At 44.2% G+C, this 20,227-nt stretch overlaps 2 protein-coding genes across 4 annotated transcripts in view; one reads left to right on the forward strand and one right to left on the reverse strand.

The window, feature by feature from the left end:
* The window catches only part of PAK5 (p21 (RAC1) activated kinase 5), a 162,801-nt gene that overhangs the window by 108,253 nt on the left and 34,321 nt on the right, over nt 1–20,227 (reverse strand). The gene's annotated exons all lie outside the window — the stretch shown is intronic.
* Nucleotides 3,773–16,429, forward strand: LOC146438845 (uncharacterized). Its single transcript, XM_085053994.1, has 4 exons — nt 3,773–4,233; nt 13,619–13,762; nt 15,041–15,144; nt 16,083–16,429. Exons 1-3 carry the CDS (start codon nt 3,840–3,842, stop codon nt 15,139–15,141), a joined length of 639 nt encoding a protein of 212 aa, XP_084910120.1. The 5' UTR covers nt 3,773–3,839; the 3' UTR covers nt 15,142–15,144; nt 16,083–16,429.

Consider the following 20,227-nt stretch of genomic DNA (forward strand, 5'->3'; position numbering starts at 1 on the left):
AAATCAAGCCACTATTGACAGACATCAAGCCTGTAAAAAAGGTGTTTTCCCCTTTTCTGGTGGTCAATGATTTTGGCAAGCCCCAAATACAGGCTAATCTAGCTATTCTAATAGATCCCAATTCAATATGGTTAAAGAAACACCAAGCCCAGAAGCAAAGGCAGATGCCTGTTCTCCCATGACAACAATTTCCAGCCATCCTGCAAGGAGAGTGAGCCCAACAGTGAAGCACAACAGAAGCACTGCCATCCCAATTCACTGCTCCCCTGCATGGGTCTCCCTTTCCCTCTCGAGCAGGAGCTCTTCAATTCAGCTGACACAAAGACAAGACATTTGTTTTCTTTCTGCCTCTTCCAATGCACCAATCTGTGGAGAAAGCTGTATTCAGGCAGACTCAAGCCTACCATGAGACCTCCAGCATACACCCTCCAGTGAAAATCCCAAATCACGCTGCTGAAAACAGCCAGACACCTTCTGTGAGAGGCCCAGGAGACCCAAGGAAATGATTCAATAACCCAGCTCACATGCCACACGTATTCATTCAATTTCTTGCTTAACACGAGAAACAGCAAACCCTGTGCAGAACAGCAGCATTAATCAGTAATTACTTGAACAGGCTTGAAAAGAGCAATATACTGAATTAAAATGATGCAGCAGCCCAAGTGTTAATGCTGGTTAGGAAAAGATTCAGTGGAAAACCCTTGGAGGAGTTAGCTTGGCAATTGCAGTGCAAACCCCAAACTGGGTGACAGCCAGCAGTGGAGCCAGAGGACATATCACTGCTGCCCCATGGCTCACCTACTGGCAAAACAGCTTGATGCTTGTGAATATGGTAATATAAAACCCAGGGCAAGCCTGAGCTCTTGACTGTTCCCAGATATTACAGTAGTGGAGACAGAAATTTAAAAAAAAAAAAAATCACTTCTTTTGAAATGTTTTCGTGACCTGCACTAGCACGTCTCATTTTAATATTTATTTGTTGACTAAGAGGAACCACTGAAGACAGGAATCACTCCTTGGGGAAAGAAATTACAAATAAAATCACTTTCTCAGTGGTTCTGGGTAGCTGGTGGTTCACCTCTTAAAACCGAGGATTTCTGGGGAAGATAAGAATGGTCAGCCTAGAAGAAGGGTGGAAATACTGACATCGCCTGTCTCAAGAGCTTCTGCTGTCACTGTAGGGGGGGAAGCAGACAGCCAGCAGCCGCTGTTGGTTCCAGCGGGGTCACCCAGGGCTGCGGGCTCCCCAGAATGAAGGGGGGTGTCACCCAGGGCTGCGGGCTCCCCAGAATGAAGGGGGGTGTCACCCAGGGCTGCGGGCTCCCCAGAATGAAGGGGGTGTCACCCAGGGCTGCGGGCTCCCCAGAATGAAGGGGGGGTGTCACCCAGGGCTGCGGGCTCCCCAGAATGAAGGGGGGGTGTCACCCAGGGCTGCGGGCTCCCCAGAATGAAGGGGGGGGCTTTGCCAACCCCCGCTGCTGCATCCCCGCACGCAGCCGACAGGTGGCGCCACTGCATTCATGATAAATGGCATTTACTAGAAAAAGATAAATTTTGTAAAAAATTCCTTTCTTTTTAAGCCAAAAGCCCAAGTGCTCCAACAGTTGTTTTTTTTTCCTAGAAAACTGACCCCATAGCTGAGGTGAAATGTCGACTTTCCGTGGACCCCAGGAAGAAACACACTTCCCCACCTCCATCACCATGGAGGTGCAGTGAGGAAATCCTCCACCCAGCCTCACCGACAAGCGAAAGCCGAAACAGCCGGGGCCAGCGAGAGCAGATTGGAGCAAGTGCCTCTACTCGCGTTCTCCTGCCTTTTGGGCTGACCTTTAGTCTCCAGTGTTTAGAGGACCGTGGAGACTTTTCATGCTCTGTCGGCATCCCTAACAAGCAGGGAGTGCAAACTCATTGTTTACAGAGGCAGTGCTATGAGTTCTTTCTTTCTGGCAGCAGAAAGGACCATGGGCGTTTTCTGGACAGGACTGCAAGGTTACAGGAGGCTCAGGCTGCCAATTCAAAGCCTGGCAGGTATGGCCTCACCAGCCTGCAGACAGGAGCTTGCCCTGCTTGCACCTCCAGCCTGGCCAGGGCCACCCACTCCTGCTGATCCATAGATGGTGAGGGCCAGTGCCACCCTCAGGCATGGCACCCACAGCTACTCAGTTTGCCACTCACTCTCCCTGCCAAGCCCAGCAGCAGGGCCAGGGCTGTGCTGTCCTTACCAGTGGGGACAGACTTGTGTGCTTTCCCAGACCAGTCAGCACCAACCACAGGCATTTGCACTCGTGGCTCCTGTGCCAGGAATAGCAATGACACCTCTTTCTGCTAAATTGGCAAGAAGGGCTTAAAGATTTTTAAAAGCACTTGGTGAATAAGATAAGCCCCCCCAATACACACAGCCCTGCTGTCTCTTACTGCTGCTGAGCCACTGAAAAGCAGATTGGATGTTACATCCCCTTGTCTACTCCAAAGAAAGCTCTGCATGTTTGTACACATGCTGGGTGGGGTGCAGAGGGTGGTTTTGGGATGAAGCTGACAGCAACGCCATCCCAAAAGCGCCCAGAGCTGGATGGCTGTGATAGCACAGTGCTATTGATCCACGAGATGGGATCTGCACATCCGCACGGAGGATGAACGAGAAGGACCAGTAAAACATGTGTGGGTTGTGCTGACAGCCAGTCCCACGCTCCAGAACCTTTCCAGCTGGAACAGGGAATAGACACAACTCCCACCTGCAACACAGCACATACCTTCTTAGGGGAGAGCCTTTACATGGACTAAGACAAAAAATAAATAATAATAATAACAATAATAATATAGTATTTAAAGAACAGTTTCTGATGCCAAGGGTTTAGTGGTGATCAGCAGCACTTCCACCATGACCAAGAAGGGAAAGAAAGGCCTTGCTGCCAACCTCAGTGAGAAAGCACAAGGAGCACTGGCAGCATCGTTCCTGACCCACTTCTGCAGGTCAGCTGAGTCTTGATGCTGCAGCATTTACCTTTGCTGGTAAATGTCTAGTCCCAAGTCCACCAGGCTGTTCCCAATTCTGCAGAGGCTACAGCTGAAGCATGGAGCCCTGCTCTGCGCCCTGAAGTCAGGGATAATTATGTCCTGTGCCATGGCACTGCTCTGCCTGCCTGAGAAATAGCAGAACCCTCCCTTAAACCTCTGCTCTCAATCAATAAAAGCTCCAGCAGTTGTTTTTTGTCTCTGACATGCGTGAACCCCCCTGGACTGGCACAATCCCTACAGCCCAGCAGCACAGTGCTCCCAGTGGCTTGTTTTACAGCACAAGAACTGCTTACACAGGGCAGGGCTCCCACTTTTGTGCCCACTTGGGTTCCTGCCCAGACTCACTGAACCCACCTGAAATTACAGCAGTATGAGAGTGGCAAATTTAAGAGTCTCAGAGTGCCAAGGAGATATGGGGATTATTTCTACTTCATGGTTTCCCAGTGCCACGCACACACTACTTGAAGAAATCCCTTAAAACCATCTGCTTCCAAATAACCTATATACATCACTGGCCCTAAAGACGACAAATGATGAAATGCCCTTACAAAACAAATCCTTACATTTCAGCCCAGCAGAGCATCCAAGTGCACAGCAAAGCCAAGACAAACACAGCGCTGCTTTTGCCTGAAAAAGTACGTGGCTTGAAAATCCCCATTGTTGCTCTATCCCAGAAAATGATTCATCCTCCCCACGGGGTTTTGCCTTGCCTCCGCATATTTCGCAAGGCTCCTGGCTTTATAACAGCCTGGTGCACATGGTGACTCCTGGCAGATTTCTCAGCTCGCTTGAGAGCAAGGAGGCAGCAGCTAATCCTTCTAACGATGATTTTCCTCTTGCAGCATTTCTTCCTGCTGGTCATAGACTTACTGCTCGCCATGACCCTTTCCTGCCTCTTTTATGCCTTCGCGTGCATTTCCATCGCATTTCTGACCTGCTGCATTGCCATCATCTCCTTCGGCACCATGGAGAGGAATGTTGATGTGAAAGGGAGGGCGATTGTAATTCTTGTGTCCAACAGTTCCATTGGGAGGATGTTTGCAAGGAACCTGGATAAGGCAGGTTTTGGGGTGTCTGCTGCGCAGTGGCCTGCTCAAGAGAAGAGGACAGCAACAGAAGAGTGTTCTTCAAAGAAGGAGGTAGTCCAGCTCCACATGACTGAAGACGAATATCAGAAGACAGTGAAAACCTTCATAGAAAGCCACTTATCCCTGAAAGGTAACTTTTAGGGCAAACTTGCAGATTGTGGCTACTGTAGAAATTAAAATGCACCAGATTGTGAGATCACTGTAGTTCAGCAAATGAGGAAGGCAAGAAATGCTTAACAAAATGGTAATAACAGTCTAACTTCACTGTGTTTTGTTGTGCAAAACAAAAATTCTGCTTTTTCCAGGGGAAAGAGCCTGCTTTTGTGGCTGTAAAAGGCCCCAGTAGACCTCAGTTTCTGGAGGAAGGAAAGGTAGGCCAAGGAAGGAGGGGGAGAATGTCCCACCAAGGCACAGAGGGCTGGACTTGGGAAGAAAACCCAGAGATGAACAAGGGGGAGCAAAGCCCAGACAGTGACCTGATGTGAAGGAGTGTGTCTGATTTTTAACCTCCTTTGGATTAAAAAAAAAAGCCATCTGAGTTCCCTTTTCTTGGCCGCTGTGGGATTCATAAGAGTCAGGTCAGAGCTCTGAGTGGCAGGCTGGGACAGTGTCTCCCACCCACACTGCCATCAGTTCTGTGGGAATACCAAACCAAAAGCAGCCTGCAGAGCTCATCAGGGACAGCACAGGGCAAGTGTCCTACTGAGGGGGTGTCTGGGAGCACTACCAGGGAATCTCCCTGACCCTTTCTAGGTGAAAGGTGCCAATGGGAAGACCAGGTTATGCCCTGCTGAGTAACCTCTCCTGTGCAGGAGTCTGTGTCCTCACAGCCATAATTTTACACCTCTTGGGAGTGACAGAAAAGTGAGACAGGACAAGTAAGATCCTTTGCACTGCTGCCCAGCACTGAAAGTTTTCTTTGTGCTCCCAGGCCCTGCAGAGGAAGGACATTTTGGAAGTCAGAGCACGCACCACGAAGCCTCCCGTAATGCAGACACCCTTCGGAGAGGCGGTAGGGAACCCTAGCCAACACCTGCTGCTGGCTGCAGCTATTCAGGACACAGTGGCACAGGTTCTCTCACATTGCTCTTCCCCTCAGAAGCACCCAGTGGACCAGCAGTGCCTGTGCAACTCTGTCTGGCCCAGGATACATCCCCCAGTTCACTGCCTGCCTGCAGGCTCCACAAATGGGTCCCTGCAGTGGGTTTCAGACTGAGTGTTTAGCTGCCTGCATGAGCATTTAGGCTCACTTACCCTAGGAAAATTACTCTGGTAAAACCTTCCTGTGTGGACAAGGCCTAAAAGCTCCCCAAGCTGAGTATCAGCATAATCTGTCTCTGGAAATGAACAACAGAGGCTTTCTTAACCAGTAATCATCTGTGGGAGCTGGTGATTTCTGTGGGCCTGTGCTGTTCTAATTAAATGAGAATCTGCCACCTGTCATTTTTGCTCTTGACTGGTTTGGTTCCCATGCTAGCTAAAGGCTTTTGCAGGTGTCACGTTTTTTTACAGGGTTATCTGTCATAAGAGCTATGAGGTTTTACATTTAGGATCTCCTGCATAATATTCACATCACAGATGTGGATGTTGAAATGTATTTCCCAAGTGCTGACCCAATTGCATGGCAGATCAAAGCAGTATGTTGGGAGGGGGAAAAAAGAAAAATAAAAGAAAAATATAAAGAGAAAGAAAAAAAGGAAAACAAAGAAAACTATGAGGTTAACAGTTTCGAGTGAGTGCTGGTATTTATTCTGCAAAATTTACTCTAATATTTTTGGCATGGATTAGGTGAACATGAACACTGACCACCAATTGACTGATAATGAAAGAATTTAAACTAAATCAAAAACCTCCACTGGTGGGTCCCCATGTGCAGTTTGGTCAGCAGGATCTGGACAAGGGCAGGAGAAGAGTTTGTGCTGTAGGGCAGAACCATTACACAACTTTCTCCATTTAAAAACTTCTCTTATGCACTTTGTGTATGCAATTTTTAGTTTCTAAAGAAAGGAATTTCTGCTAGTTTTTATGGGGTTTGTTTTGTTGTTTTTTGTTGTTGCTGTTTTTTTTAAATTACTTGTCCCCACAGGACATTTTTATCATCATATCTTTCCTATTGCAAATAAAAAGATAATTGTTCTATATAATCAAATCTTTTGAAATTCATCCTAAATGCATTTCAAAGTAACACAGTGAAGACAAAGCCCCCCAGACACTGTTCTTTCTAGACTTAAAATACTTATGACAGCTAAAATAATCTGATTTTCATTCTAGTACAGGCTCAGCAACCCAAATTTTCAGGAAGGCTAACACCTTTATCTTGCAGTGACTGTACAAATTAATAAGGCGCTATCAGGCCTAAAGAGGTTATAACAAAGAAACAGAGAAATGCAAGTCAGCCCTCTTCCAAATTCTTCCTTTGCTGTGTGATAGCCCAACTTGGTTCATAAAAAGCCTTTGGTTCATTTGGCTTTTAGCCTTTGGTTCATTTGCTTTTAGCCTTTGGCACCTTTAGATCAGATGTTTAAACTTTCTCTGTAACCAAGAGGTCAAAGAGACAGAGGGAAAAAGATTGGAGAAGGAGTTTTATTGCTCACCTCCAGCAGCTGAGCTTGTACTATCAGATATTGCAAGAGCTCTTGGCATGGTGTCCGAGTCCTCTGTGATTGGGCTGCTTGAGAAACTGCTGTGCCGTGTTGCTCTTTGGGCAGGTTGCCTGCAAATGCTGGCAATTGCTTCACGATTTTCAGGACTGATTGCAGGGAGGGTGGGGTAGGGCAAGGAGGAAAAAATGTACAGATGAGCAAGACCCAACAGACGGCAGTCTGACCTGACTCAGAAAGGGTTCAGACAAGCCGAGTGCTCATCTGGTTAACTGCTGTAGCCTGTGGGGTTGCAGCACCTCGGGGCTCACCTGGTCTCACACATCAGCACAACAGTCACACGGCTGAGCAAAACCAGTGCTGACTTGCCAGAGGGTCACAGAGTTGTTTGGGTTGGGAAGGACCTTAAAGGCCACCAGGTCCAACCACAATGCCATGGGGCACCTTCCACTGGACCTGGTTGCTCGCAGACCCAGCCTGGCCCTGAACACTTCCAGGGATGGGGAATCTTCTCTAATGCCTCGGGTTCCCACAGGGGAGATGATCCTAGATGTGAGAAATGCCTCACACAGCAGAGTTTCCCTCTGTTCATTCAGATCTCTGCTATGCTGAAGTTGCTTGCAAGAGTCCTGTTGGTTTTCATTGGGTCAGGATTTCATTTCTTGTCGCTGTTGAGCAGCTAGCAGAGTAAAGAAGCACCAGTTCTCAGTGGCAAGAAGGCAAGACCTTTATTGTTTTGATTTCATCATATATATATAGAGTTTTCAAAAGTCACCCAGGTTGGTCGGTCAGAAGCCTCCCCCTAGGCCTGATTGGCCAGGCCTGCACCATCCAGATCTTGGGACACTGTTTTTAATAACATCCAAACTTTATCTTTATTTATAAAACACAAGAAGAATTCTCATGGGAAAAGCCTGTGCTAGCCACAATTTCTTGTACCTGAATCTCAGATAAGACATGACAACTGCTGGATTCTTTGGTACTTACCAACTTCCCTCTGTCCCTATCTCTCAAATAGGAAGGACAATAAGTTCTACACAAGCAGTGAAATAATTGATGCAAATTATTAATGTTAATGCCTAAATAATGTTAGGACCCATGTCTGAAAGACTCTCTCACCACCACGCATCACCATGGTGTTTCAGACCAGTAGGAAATGCATGTTTCCAAGCCTTGTTCTGCAGGCTCCAAAGGCAGCTAGGCCAGAGGGAAATACTGGACTGTCATCCTTGGCCATCTGTCCTCATCTCCCTGTTGCTGTTGGCAAAGTGGCTCTCATAAGCTCTCCCTAAGTTAGCACGGGCAAGATCAGCTTATCATGTGTTCAATTTAAATAGGTGTGTTAAGTCATGTTAATCCAGTTGATTTCTTTCTTCTGTGCACTGTGGGACATTCATGCAATGTCTTTGAGCAGAGCTGTGAGGGCAGTCACACCAGCCTGGGCAGGTAGAGCTAATCCTGGGCAAGGAGGGGTGTCCACAGCTGCAGTGCCTTGCTCAAGGCTGTGCACTGAGATGCTGCCACAGCTGTACAGAGCACTGAGGTATCAAGGCTTCCAGCAGTCTTGTGGCTCTTTGGACAGCCTCCACCTCTTCCAAAGGTCAGGCTGCTTTTGCAGTTCTCCTCTGTTACTTCCCCTTGCCTTCAGCAGCCCCAGACTTCAGTTTGCCATACAGTTTAGATGAAGAAGGCACTCTTGTGACAGAGATCCAGAAAGCAAGATCCTACAGTGAGCCTGAACAAGAGACAAAGACACTGGAACCTCTGCCTTGTGTGGCGGATACACTGTAGAAACCTTTTTGCTTCCTAAGGATGCCAAAGTAGTTGATCAGATTATTTTATTAGAAGGTAATCCCTACTCACTTTCCATGCTATGCTTATCTTAAAATGAAGGCAAGGCCATGGAGTAATTCCTAAACTCACAGCAGAAGGACAGTTCATCTTTCTTTTGGAACAACATAGCTTAGTGCAAGGCACGAGCAGCCATTCCCACCAGCTGCAGAGATGGATTGAACAGACGCAATAATCATTGACTGCAATAAACTACAGGGGAGTAGGAATGAATAAAGCAAACAAAATCATATCCTCATACAATTTTAAAGAGTGCTGCATTATTTATCTTCACCCAGCTACAACAATTGCAGGCCACCTTGGATAAATCAGCCCATTTTCCAAGCTGTAAATGACCATGCTTGGACGTATGAACAAAATGAATAATTTTTGCAGCTCTGCTTTTGTGCCTTTAATAGGGGTTATCCAGAAGTCTTTGAAAAACTGGCTTGCAGCTATATTGCCTTCCTTTCTCTTGGGGATTTATCAAAATGAGAGAAGCACTTTGATAGAGCAGCATCAGGGCTATGAAACAACCCAGAGAAAGGAAATAGATCTTGTTCTGAAACTATAGACTGGGAGGAGTTATTTATTTTAAGATGAAGGGAGTTCCCCAGTCAAAGCTTCTTTTTAAAAATAAGAATCTCTGCAGCATCTAGAGTCAATGTGTCTTTTCCTTTTTCCAAAAGAAGCCCTGCATCCGGTACCTCTGGACATTTTGTGGGAGGCCAGTTTTCACTTTCTTGAAGTATTTTTGTAATTATTTTGTTTTGACAGACAGTTTCTCTGCCTAGAGCTGAGCAACCAGGACTCACACATAGAACCTCATGGTTACAGAGTTACACGACCCAGAAAAGCTGCAGCAACACTTCTTCTCCATCCCCATCCCTCACTCATTGCCAGTGGACAGAGCCCATTCAGGTTCAAAACCTCCACCCCCAAGCTTTGGTTTTCTGCTTGTTGGTGGCTGGAGGATCACTGCTTGCAAGATGTTTAAGCAATACTTAAAACTGCATATCCATCTGCCCTATGTTAAAAAGTAGCATTGGGATGCATTCAGAACACGTTGCTGTGCTCACCGTTAATACCAGCCACGAGTACAATATTATGGAAAGAGAAGGAGGTGAAAGAGCCATGTGCTGCCATGGCTTTTGTCATATTTATTCCAAATCTTCTGTTTGCAGACAGGAACAGAAATAGATAATTTCTCACAAAGAAACTAAACAAAGCCCAGGCAGTTGGCTACTTATGTTGTACTGGCTCATAAATTCTGCCAGAAGCCATTTTTATCATCCTAAAACAGTAGCCTCTTCACACTGCTTCTGCTTAGTTCATGTGAACTTTAGTTCTATACCATAAGTTCATCTTACAATGACCCCTAGACAGGATTTTGATTTCCAAGTTTCATCAATCATTAAACTCAAGACTGAAGAGTATTTTTAGAGAATGCCAGGAAGATATCTATATTAATGATATGTCATTCTTGAAACAACACATCTTCATGCAACTGCAGTGGCAGGATTAGAGATGCAAAGTAAAATAAAACCAAAAGTATATGGGAAGTTATTTATTTATCACTTATGCATGATGCTAAACTAATCTCTCTTTCTGGAAGTCCTTGGAAATAATCATAGGTGTAACATAACCTTTACACTAATTTTAAAACATCTCAAACAAGAGTTTTGCTTTGCACCAGTTTAGAAATGTTGTATTTAATGAACCAGAGCTGAGCAGCTTCTGACCAGAAAATATTTTTGAAAAATACCAAGATAAAGCCTAAGGAGTTCTCCCAGTCTGTCTCTCTTCAAAATAATGTGGTTTTTTTCAGAAAGGGTATGCACCTGTATGTTTTTACTCTACCCCTCACCTCAATTCTTCAGGAAAGTTTTCTAGTGGGAAGTTTTCACAGGGAAAGGGAACTAAGTGAGGGAAAAGATTTCTGCATCTGTGACTTCCCATATTACAGTGTTTGGAGACAGAAACCTGCTGAATGGTTCTAACACATATGCTTAGAGAGTTAATTTAAATTATGTGGTAAAACTGAATGTACATAAAAATTGAACACTTCTGTATATGATAATTAAAAACTTTCCTGGTACAAATAAATTATCTTTGTGACTACAGAACCTCTGAGTATATAATTTATTTATTTTAAATCTACTCTCTTCCTATTTCCCATTTAACTGAACCTGTTTTCCCAACACTTATGATGCAGCTCCAAGGTAACACAGAAGAATTGAGTGGCATTTTCAGTAGGAAAAGGGAAGCAAGAACAATCTCTTGTACAGAGTTCTTCTTGCAGCAGGACAGAGGACTTGGCCCAGCTCAGCCCCTGGAGCTTGGCTTTGGCACCACACTGTTCCTTTGCTTTCCTGGAGAGGTTCTGAGGGGAAATGTCTGGCAGGTACAGCCCATGGCACTAAAGCTCTTAAAAATCCCAACACAAGATGATTTTCAACCCTTGGTAGGCTGACTTAGTAATACTGACTTAAAAAAAATGGCGTAAATTTGGAGCAGCAATCATCTGCCACCAGAGGGTTAAAAATCAACCTGTTTTTCATATCTACTGAATTATAAATGCATGTGGTGGAAACATTTTAGACCTAATCCTTTATTATCATTAGTCAAATAATTTGTTCTGACTATGTTGTCAAAAAAAAGAGAGCACCTTCCTTTTGTTCATAGGTTTCTAAAACTTACATTTATTCTTAAGTATTCACTGCCCTGGTTTGGTCAAATACCTTGAAATCTATGAGCTGTCTGATAAGAAATTACCCTGCCAGGCAGCCTTCATTTCCAACTGCCTACTGGATGTAAGTTTTTAAACCAACAGACTGAGGCACAACAAATAGCTATTTTCAAAAATAAATATCATTCAAATTTCCTCCCATACAAACATTTATCCCCAGAGAACCATTCCCAGTGGTTAATCCAGACATTTACACTTGTATGTGTCTAACTGGCACAACAGCTGACTGCTTCTCCCATAGGCTTTTTCTTATTGGTCTCAGCACTGGTGTTTAAGTTCCATTCTGCCTTGTCCTCGACGTGGAAACACAACATGCACACCACAGAAGTCCATTTAAACCTTGGAGTAGAGCCAAAATATAACAGCCTAGAAAGTTTTTGATTTTTCTAATCCTGTTCTGGATTTGAGCTGCTCTTTTACTGTTAGAGTCCGAGTGCTTGTCCTCCATTACAGCCTTGTTTTCCCCACTCCCATTTTAAGTGGCCATCATTAAATTAACTGAGATGTCATCAATCTAAAGCTAAAACTCCTTTCAGGTTACTTGCTTTCCTCTCCTTCCCTTTGGCCACCTTTGTAGTTTCCTATTAAATATACCAAAAATGCATTTTCTCTCTTTTCTTGCTACCCAAGACTTGCACAAAATCAGGAAAGGTTTTAGTCCTCAGCAGAGATTTGTATTTCCATCCTGTTTTAAATTTATGAAGAGCACATTTTCCAATGAATAAACACACTGATGGAAAATTCCTGAGCAGCTCCCATAACCATACATACAACATTGATTAATTTACCAGGTATCAAACCCCAAAGGGAGGGACCGTGTCTTTCTTACCATCCATTCAAGAACAGCAGACTCCAGTGTTATTTATATAAGGTCCAGAAAATAAAAATACAGGCAGAAATAGGAGAATAAATTACAATCTTAAAAAAAAAAAGAAAAAAAAGAAAAAAAAGTCTGTAATAATAAAACAGAAGCAAAGTCCCTAAATGTTATGATGCTGGAAACAGAGTTGACAGGAGGAATGCTCCCATCATCCATTTGCTCTCTGCATCTCTCTCTTTAGACCTCTCCAGCAGATTTTTTATTCATGCCACCAGCTCCAGGGCACAGATCATGTCTGTCTGCATCAGTCATGTGGATACTGATGCAAAACAGATCGATGCATTGACTCTGCAACTCAGATGTGGGAGCAGGTAAAAGGAGACTTTGACTCTTAGCTCTGTTTTCTGAGAAGCAGAGAGGCAAAGTGCTGAGAAGGACAATTCTTGGCCAGAAAAAAGTCACCTGGAGCTTTTCTTGGGCTCTTAGTAGGACACTAGGGAGGTATTTTCCTCAACATTTTATTCTGGCTCTCTCTAACCAAGACCAGGCAGGGCACTTCTTTCCTCAAGCAGGAAGTCACTGTCTCCTCCAACAGCCCCCACCCTTTCCCCTCTCCCTCAGATGCATTGTCTGGAGACAATCTGGAGCAGCCACCAGGTTTTCTGGAAATATGGCTCCTAAGTAGATACTGCATTTTTATGGGTCAGAGCCCTTTAGCACCCTATTTTGAACTTACACAAGCAAACACAAATCTCCAATCAAAAGTTATTCACTACATCACAGAAAGGCCCCAGTTCTGATTCATTTGTTCTATAGAGCAGAAAACTTTTGTACCTGAATATGCCCCCATGTGATATTTGGATGTAATGGCTTGGCATTACGAAGGTAATAAGTGCCTTAAAGAGAACAGGTCCCACTGAATGATGTTTTCTAATAAATGTCATTTGATTTTCCCTCAAGCATATTTCTTGGAAAATACTTCACTTGCTTTGCTTCTAAGAAAAGCAATGTGCTAACGTTTGTCTCATCATAAAATTGATTTGACCTTCTGTAAATAATCTGACTTTCCAGAGGGTTGTTGAACTTTTTGAAGTGCATTAGGTTGTTCATAATGTTTATGAACATATATTTCTCCTGTTTATTCTGGACAGCCTCTTCATATAACTGATGGAAACACTTCCAAAGCTTTTGCAAAAATAACTTCAAGGAACTGATTGAAAAATTAAAGATTTGAAATTCCAGTGGAATATGTAATAATATATTTCAGTGGACACAGGGAGGAATAACTATCTTTGAGCCAGCTCTGTTTCTAATGCCCTAAGTCTTGCACTCTATAGCCCCCTCCTCGCCAGCATGGATCAATGCTATTGAGCTCATTCCCTTCAGGTTTTTAATTGAAATGAGTTGCAAGTGGTAATATTTCATCTGTACCCATTATGCTTTGGAGAAACATTACCATGTAATTCAAGAATGAGCTGGATGAGTTAACTTAGCTTATACCCTGTTAATTTGGCAGGCATATATGGGAAGATGAGGAAGCCATCGATCCTGATATGGGAAGAAGAAGCACCAGACACACATAGGTTGCCTGAGAGAAAAACCTCCTGTGAGGGGAAGAAGACTTTCAAGGCTCCACGCAGGCACTGCTTATTGCAGACAGGTACAACTGAGTATATTGCATTTCTCTGACAATGTCTAAATGAGGGGGGAAAATGTCTTTATAGTGTTGCAGCCTAAATAGGTGTTTTTCTTAGCATTGTTTCCAAAATTTAAAAAAACAAAGCCCTTGTTTATGGCCACTCCTCCCCAGGGTTGGTCATGGACATCTTAAAATGTGGGTTTAAAGGTTTTAGTTAATATTCTGGAAAACTGTTGTTCTCTCTCACTGGACTTTTAAACAAGACTGCCTGGGTAGGACAGAGCCAACATATGCAGAATCAGCTCTGCAAAGCTCCCACTGTCCCAAGGACAGTTCCTTCCTGGCATGGAAAAAAAATCCTCACAGCTCCCATCAGCAAAATGCAATTCAGTAACTGGCAGCACTGGGCCTTTATCAGATGGCAGAAATCCTCCTGGTTTGCTCTTCCCATGGAAAATATTGCTGCCTTAGCACTCAGTGGAAGAGGTTTGTTGTCAGGGCTCGTTGTTTGCAGGAAGGAATACTTCCTGATTGGAAATAACCCTCTAATTAAAGCATGGCTTTATTTCTTTACGTGTCACATTCATTTCTAGTTTCTTATTCAGTTATAAATTACCAACAATAATATTTAGTTTTAGCTCCTTGTGAAATCTCCTCTGTGAGATGTGACCATCCTTGGGTTTGTAGGAGCCTCCACAACAGAGGCAGACTCCAGCCTCAGGGAAGGGATGACTCTGGCTGTGATGTCCCAGTAAAAGTACAAAAAGAGTAATGACAAAAACAATTGTAAGAGCAAGCAGCTAAGCACTCCTTCATGAAATAGCAGTAGGCATCTCCTCCTTTCCCAAGTGGTAAGTATTATATGTGGAATACATCCCAGAAAGATGGGGTTAACAATCAAGAATTCTCTCCCAACTGCCTGATTCTCCCCCTCTAGCTTTACTCACCACAAACCCCTGCTCTGGGTCCTCAACAGCCAGCATTGGGAGGTGCAGCACTGATGGTCACCCTGCTAAACCTCCTGCTGCTGGCTTCCATGACTCAGGTCCCATTGGAGGGGCACATTTGCACAGTGTGGAGAGAGTTCAGCCTGTGAGCAGCCCCTGTTCCACAGCCCTGGTGCAAAGGGCAGTGGGACAGGAGCAGTGCCTCCAGGTTTGTTCACTTTGGGAATCCGCAACCCACAAACGCTGTGCTGAAGATGCTCCTTGCTTTTTTTTTTTTTTTTTTTTGGACACATTAATGTTGTCTTTTGCTATTGAGTTCATGGTTGAAACAGTGTCACTTTTCTATCTGCAGTTCTCTATGTCACAGTCCTCTTGCACCCACTGACCTGTGTCCTGACTCTCCTGAAGAGAAGCTCACAGCTGCTTGTGCCTCTGCTGAAGTCCAAAAACTGACAGGTGAGGCAGCACCCTCGCAGCTCAGCTACCTGTCAGGGTTAACCAGCACCTCCTGCAACAGCAGCTCTTACCTCTGCTGGGACAGGGAAGGGAGACTAAGGTGGTAGAGAGAGGGCTGGGGAGGGCTGGGAGAGCAGTCTGGGAGCAGCTTCCTGCAGCACTCTGACACCTCAAGGAGGCTGTCTTTCTGCATCAGTGTGTCCCCAAGGAGTCCAGCCTGGGGCACAGCAGTACATTCCAATCAGTAGCAAAGACCAGCCAGCTCAGTCTCCAACACCGAGGCAGAGCAGGAGCTGCTCTCCAGCATCCCACTGGATTTTAAGAAGCACCATACTTGCTCTTAAAGGGCAAACCACAGCATATCCTGTCTCTTGTTCATTGCTGGATCATCTTTCCCCAGTTCCTGTATTCTCACTGCTGCAGGCTCTGAAGGCTCTTGAATTCCATTTACTCCAGCACATGGCTATGAGAGTAACTGAAACAGTGTTCCCAACATCCCTGCTTGAGAGGAAGCACCCAGAGCATTCTTTGATTCTCTGGTCCAGGCTTTAGGACAGGAGAGAAAACAGAAGAAGTAAAAAAAAGAACAAAAATAAAAAGCCAGACAGCACATGAGATGACCTGCCAGTGTCCCCACTGGTCAGTCTAATCTTTTCTTGCTAAAGAGGGGAGGGTCCCTGGCTCTCCATCTAACACTGCTCCAGGTGTCTGGTTCTCAGTAGCATCTTTAACCTTTCTGAGTGTTGGATCAGGGCCATAAGGAAGGCTCTGGATGCTGCATGGAACACAGAGGTGGATACAGTCCCTGTCCTGTGCCACCAGTGGCTGCTGCAGCAGCTGGGGTGAGGCAGGACATGCAGCCAAACACCAATAGGAATGAACTCAGTTGAAATGAGTTAACAGCACTGAAGAGCTAAAACCCTCCTGCTGTCTTTCAGCCAGGAAAGAAACCCATGGAGCACTACACATTAACACTGTCACACCACAGTGAAGAAAAGGAGCATAGCTGGGATCAGAAGTGACAAATTCCTGGCAGCGGGGGATTATGAGCAGTGACTTCAATTGCAAGACAATGAAAAACTGTGGATGAAGACAGAAAACACCTTCAGAACCATGACACAGGTCTCCAACTCCCTTGCAAGTCTAATCTGTAAGGAAGAGAACACAGACACTGAAATTTTGGGTTGTACTTTACAATGCAGTACTGTACACACTGGGATATGCACAGAGGAAAAAATATCTGAGGTGAAAGGAAATAAAGGAAGAACTCTGTGGGGAAGCAAAATGCTAGGGCTTGGTTTCCATTATCTAAAGCCACAACTCAGAACTGCCTGACTGATGATAAGAGATGTCACCCACCCAGGGAGCTGGATCCAGGGAGGAAAGAAAAAAGCTTTCTAAACAGCTTCTGTGAGACATTAAACCAGCTTAATATAAAACCAGACTGAAAACAAACATTTTAATTCCATAACATCAAAGCACTGACAGAGAACATGCTAAAGCAGAAAATTCCTGAATTAAAAGCTTGAGGTTTTAGTCTTTACACATTTGGCAAATAACCAGTTACATGAATAATGCCAAACCCATATATTCTGCAGAATGTCCCAGGAAATGTTTCCTTCAGTCAGAACCGTGTTTTGAGCTAGTGTTGTCAACTCCCTCAGTGCAAAATCCCCTTCTGTGCACATAACCCTGTGCAATTTCAGCTGATAACCATTATTTTCTCCTCCAAAACATGGCAGGGGACACGTGGGGGCTGCTGCATGGCTATTGCTTCTCTCCCAAAGCGACCTTCAAGCAAAGGATGCTGCCTGCTTGGGTACACTGTAGTACTCGTGGACTGAAATTAGAGCCATTATGTGAGCAGAGCTCCTAAAGACCTCAGTGGAAGCTTTGCTGGCCTGAGGACTTGGGAATGGCCTACATTTGTTTATAAAGCCTTCCAGTCCATTGGGATACAGGGAACTACTCTGTGCAAGCATTAAATTATGACTGTGAGGCAATACCACCATGAGATAAATTATAATATAACTGCACTTAAAAGTATGTTTAACACAAATTAGTTATATCAAACCAACACCAAAGTTATAGACTGCTGAAGCTGACTAAGGGATCTGAGTGCCCACATGCTTTTAATTTGAGTGGGAATGAGGTATTTGAATTCCTTAAATAGTCTTGAATGTTTCATCACTAACATATAACACAAAAAAATTAAAGCAACTGGCTTTTCAAGCCTACAAACCTGACCAAGAGCTTCTGCCAACATCTTTTTGGACACATCCCCCCAAACATACTGCCATTACAATTACAGATTCAGAAATTCCTGAAAGTATTCCAAGTTTTGATTAAAGTTTTCAGAAAAAAACCCCAGCAATTCCAACATGTTTTTCAATAGATCACTGTGATCCATTTAATAAAAATGTAATTGGGCTGTAAAAGTCTGCTGAAAGAAAAATAGCTTTAGCACCAAATCCTGTGTCCTGCAACTAGAAGCAAAAACAACTGATCACCCAAAATCTGTTCCTTCACCTCAATCTCAACTGCAATGCTTCCATTTTTTAACCTTTCTAAGAAAGCACATAACTGGACTTCAAATAGAACAGGTTTTCCTGGGCAACACTGTAAAATTATATCCCAACAGAACCAAAATGTTAGTGGTGAAGGAGAAGCAGGGAAGCTGGTTACATGAACACATCCTTTTACCATTTAAAATTATGTTAATAACAAATCTTATTCTTTCTGGATGTCTGCATGCCTGTCAAAAGATTCTAAGAGAGCATCCCCTTCAGTTAAATACTCTCCAGCATTGTCACTCTCTTAGATGCAGTCTCTCTCTATTTTTGGGAGCACTGTCCTCCTGCCTTTCCTCTCCTCAGCAGGGGTCAATCATAGAAACAGCTCCACTGAAGCCAGAGTAGGTACTGCCCACCTCCACATTGGATACTGGGAGGTGTTTCAGACAGCCTGAGGCAAGAAATTTCCCTTCATGTGTTTATTCTATTCAGGGAAAAACATTCAGGGGAGGACAAAGAGGAAGGAGAAGGCAGGGAAGCAAAATAATGATTAGTGTAATGGGATTTGCTATTCTTGTTAATAGTTTAATCAATATAAACATATACAGAACCCTCTTACGTGCTTGCCATGCTCAAGTCTCTCTATATTTAGCTCAACACTCTTAAGCCCTGGTTAGTATCACCTGCATCTCTACTACCCACTTCAGTAACAAAAACCAAAAAAGTCAAGACTGGGCTTTCCTGTGTCTAAAACTCAGCTATGCACAAGTGACCGTGCCATGGTGAGTCCTGGCTGTGCTGGATGCTTCAGACACACAAAATGGAGGTGACAGGGCTCAGGACAGGTGGGACTTGCTTACGGAGGCCCATGTGATTCTCACCTGCACTGAGACAGCCCAACACTGTGCAGATCACACACAGCTGGATCCTGTGCATGTCACACAGGATAATAACTTAGCAGCAGCCCCTGACTTGAGAGTTCAATGAGATACTGAAGAGATGCAAAAGATAGGAAATCACACAGACACAGGACGAGGCAGAACTGGTTCCAGGGTGGGACAGCACCAGTCCCATGGAGGTCACTGCAGTGAGGTTGGTGGTGCCACACTGCCTTTGCTGACTTTTTCCCTAGAGCAATTTTATTTGCTATTTCATATCATGTCACTTATGAGATATTACTGGTGTCATACCACAGGACACAGCATGTGTTCTAAGGAGCCACAGGCCTTCCTTACAATCCTTTACCTTGATTTTAGGCAGAGAGAGAGAAAGTCTGCTTTAACTTTCATCTCTCTAAACAGATAGTGCTAAAATAATATATAAACATCCTATTGGTGTATCAGTGTAAAGCTCATTTAAAAGGCTTACACCTGACTTTTAAATAAGCTGAGAAATCTCCAAATTAACAAGTGCAAGGCGGGGGGGAAAATAATCTCCACTAAAGGCAGATTTCCCTGTGGAACAGCTTTCCCCACTGCCAAGCTCGAAGGGAGGGGACACTTCCCCCACCCAAAAGCCTGTCCCCACAACCTCATGAGAGGGAAGTTGTGCCATTTATAGCTGCTCATCTGTGAGCAGACACATCACTGTAACTGGGACTGCCACAGGCAGCATCTGTCCGAGGAGCCTGGATTCCATGTCCCAGAGCAGGGGAACTTGGAAACATGAAGTCACAAGATTAGTTTGCTATAATGTGTCTAATTTATCTTGGCATTCCCTAAGGACAAAAATAAATAGCAAAAGATAACTATGGGCAATTTGCTTTTGTATCAGCTCTGAGAAGCATGAAAAACTACAACCACAAGAAACGTCTTATGGGTAGGTGAGTTATTCTGACCTTTTAATTTTTTAAAATTTTTTTTTAATAAGAAACAACTCAAAAGTTTCCATTGTGCCACTTGGACAGACTTTGCACTGCACTGTGTCACAGGTCAAGTCATGCCCAAGGCAAAGCCTGAAATGCCAATCCCCATTGGAGCTCCAAGATTGTCACTGCACAAACACATTCAAACATGCAAATACTGATAACTCAGCAATACAGGAAGAGTTCCATGCTTCCAAGTAGAAGTTGAACAACAATCTTATATTGCCTAGGGCCAGCAGAACAAACCTCAAACACTGATCCAAACCTTAAATACCCACTACTATGGCTGAATCCTTGTTTCAGAAGAGGTCTGCCTGTTTTCCAATGGATGTGAGAACCTGTCCCCCTGTATAGACAGGGCAGCAAACTGATAAGAGCATTACAGAGTGTGACCTGGGGAAAAGAGAAAGCCAAGGGGTCTGGAGTCCTAATCCAGTGTTTCAGGAGCCATTTATATGCCAGACAGGCTTTGGATAATTCTGCTGACAGATCATCTCACAACATTTGAACTTGAACATTTCTGTCAAAGTTTACATGCAAATCTGAACATTTTCAAGAATCTGGTTTAGGAAACTGAGGTCAAGCCTGTCAGATGTTGGTTGTTCCCCCAGTTAGTCAGTTCTCCTAATGAGAATTCAGTGAAACTGCTTTCTTGGGAGTTTGTCCACTTGAAAGCAAGTTCAAAAGCTGAGCAAAGAGTGCTGTT

The sequence above is a fragment of the Lichenostomus cassidix genome, chromosome 3, assembly GCF_008360975.1.
Source record: "Lichenostomus cassidix isolate B80296 chromosome 3, HeHo_3.0, whole genome shotgun sequence".
Classification (NCBI taxonomy): Eukaryota; Metazoa; Chordata; class Aves; order Passeriformes; family Meliphagidae; genus Lichenostomus; species Lichenostomus cassidix.

Coding starts and splice junctions, on each gene's coding strand:
- LOC146438845 (XM_085053994.1), top strand. CDS start 3,840: ATGATTTTCCTCTTGCAGCATTTCTTCCTGCTGGTCATAGACTTACTG. Junction 4,234..13,618: donor AAGCCACTTATCCCTGAAAG/GTAACTTTTAGG, acceptor TTAATTTGGCAG/GCATATATGGGAAGATGAGG. Junction 13,763..15,040: donor GCACTGCTTATTGCAGACAG/GTACAACTGAGT, acceptor TTCTATCTGCAG/TTCTCTATGTCACAGTCCTC.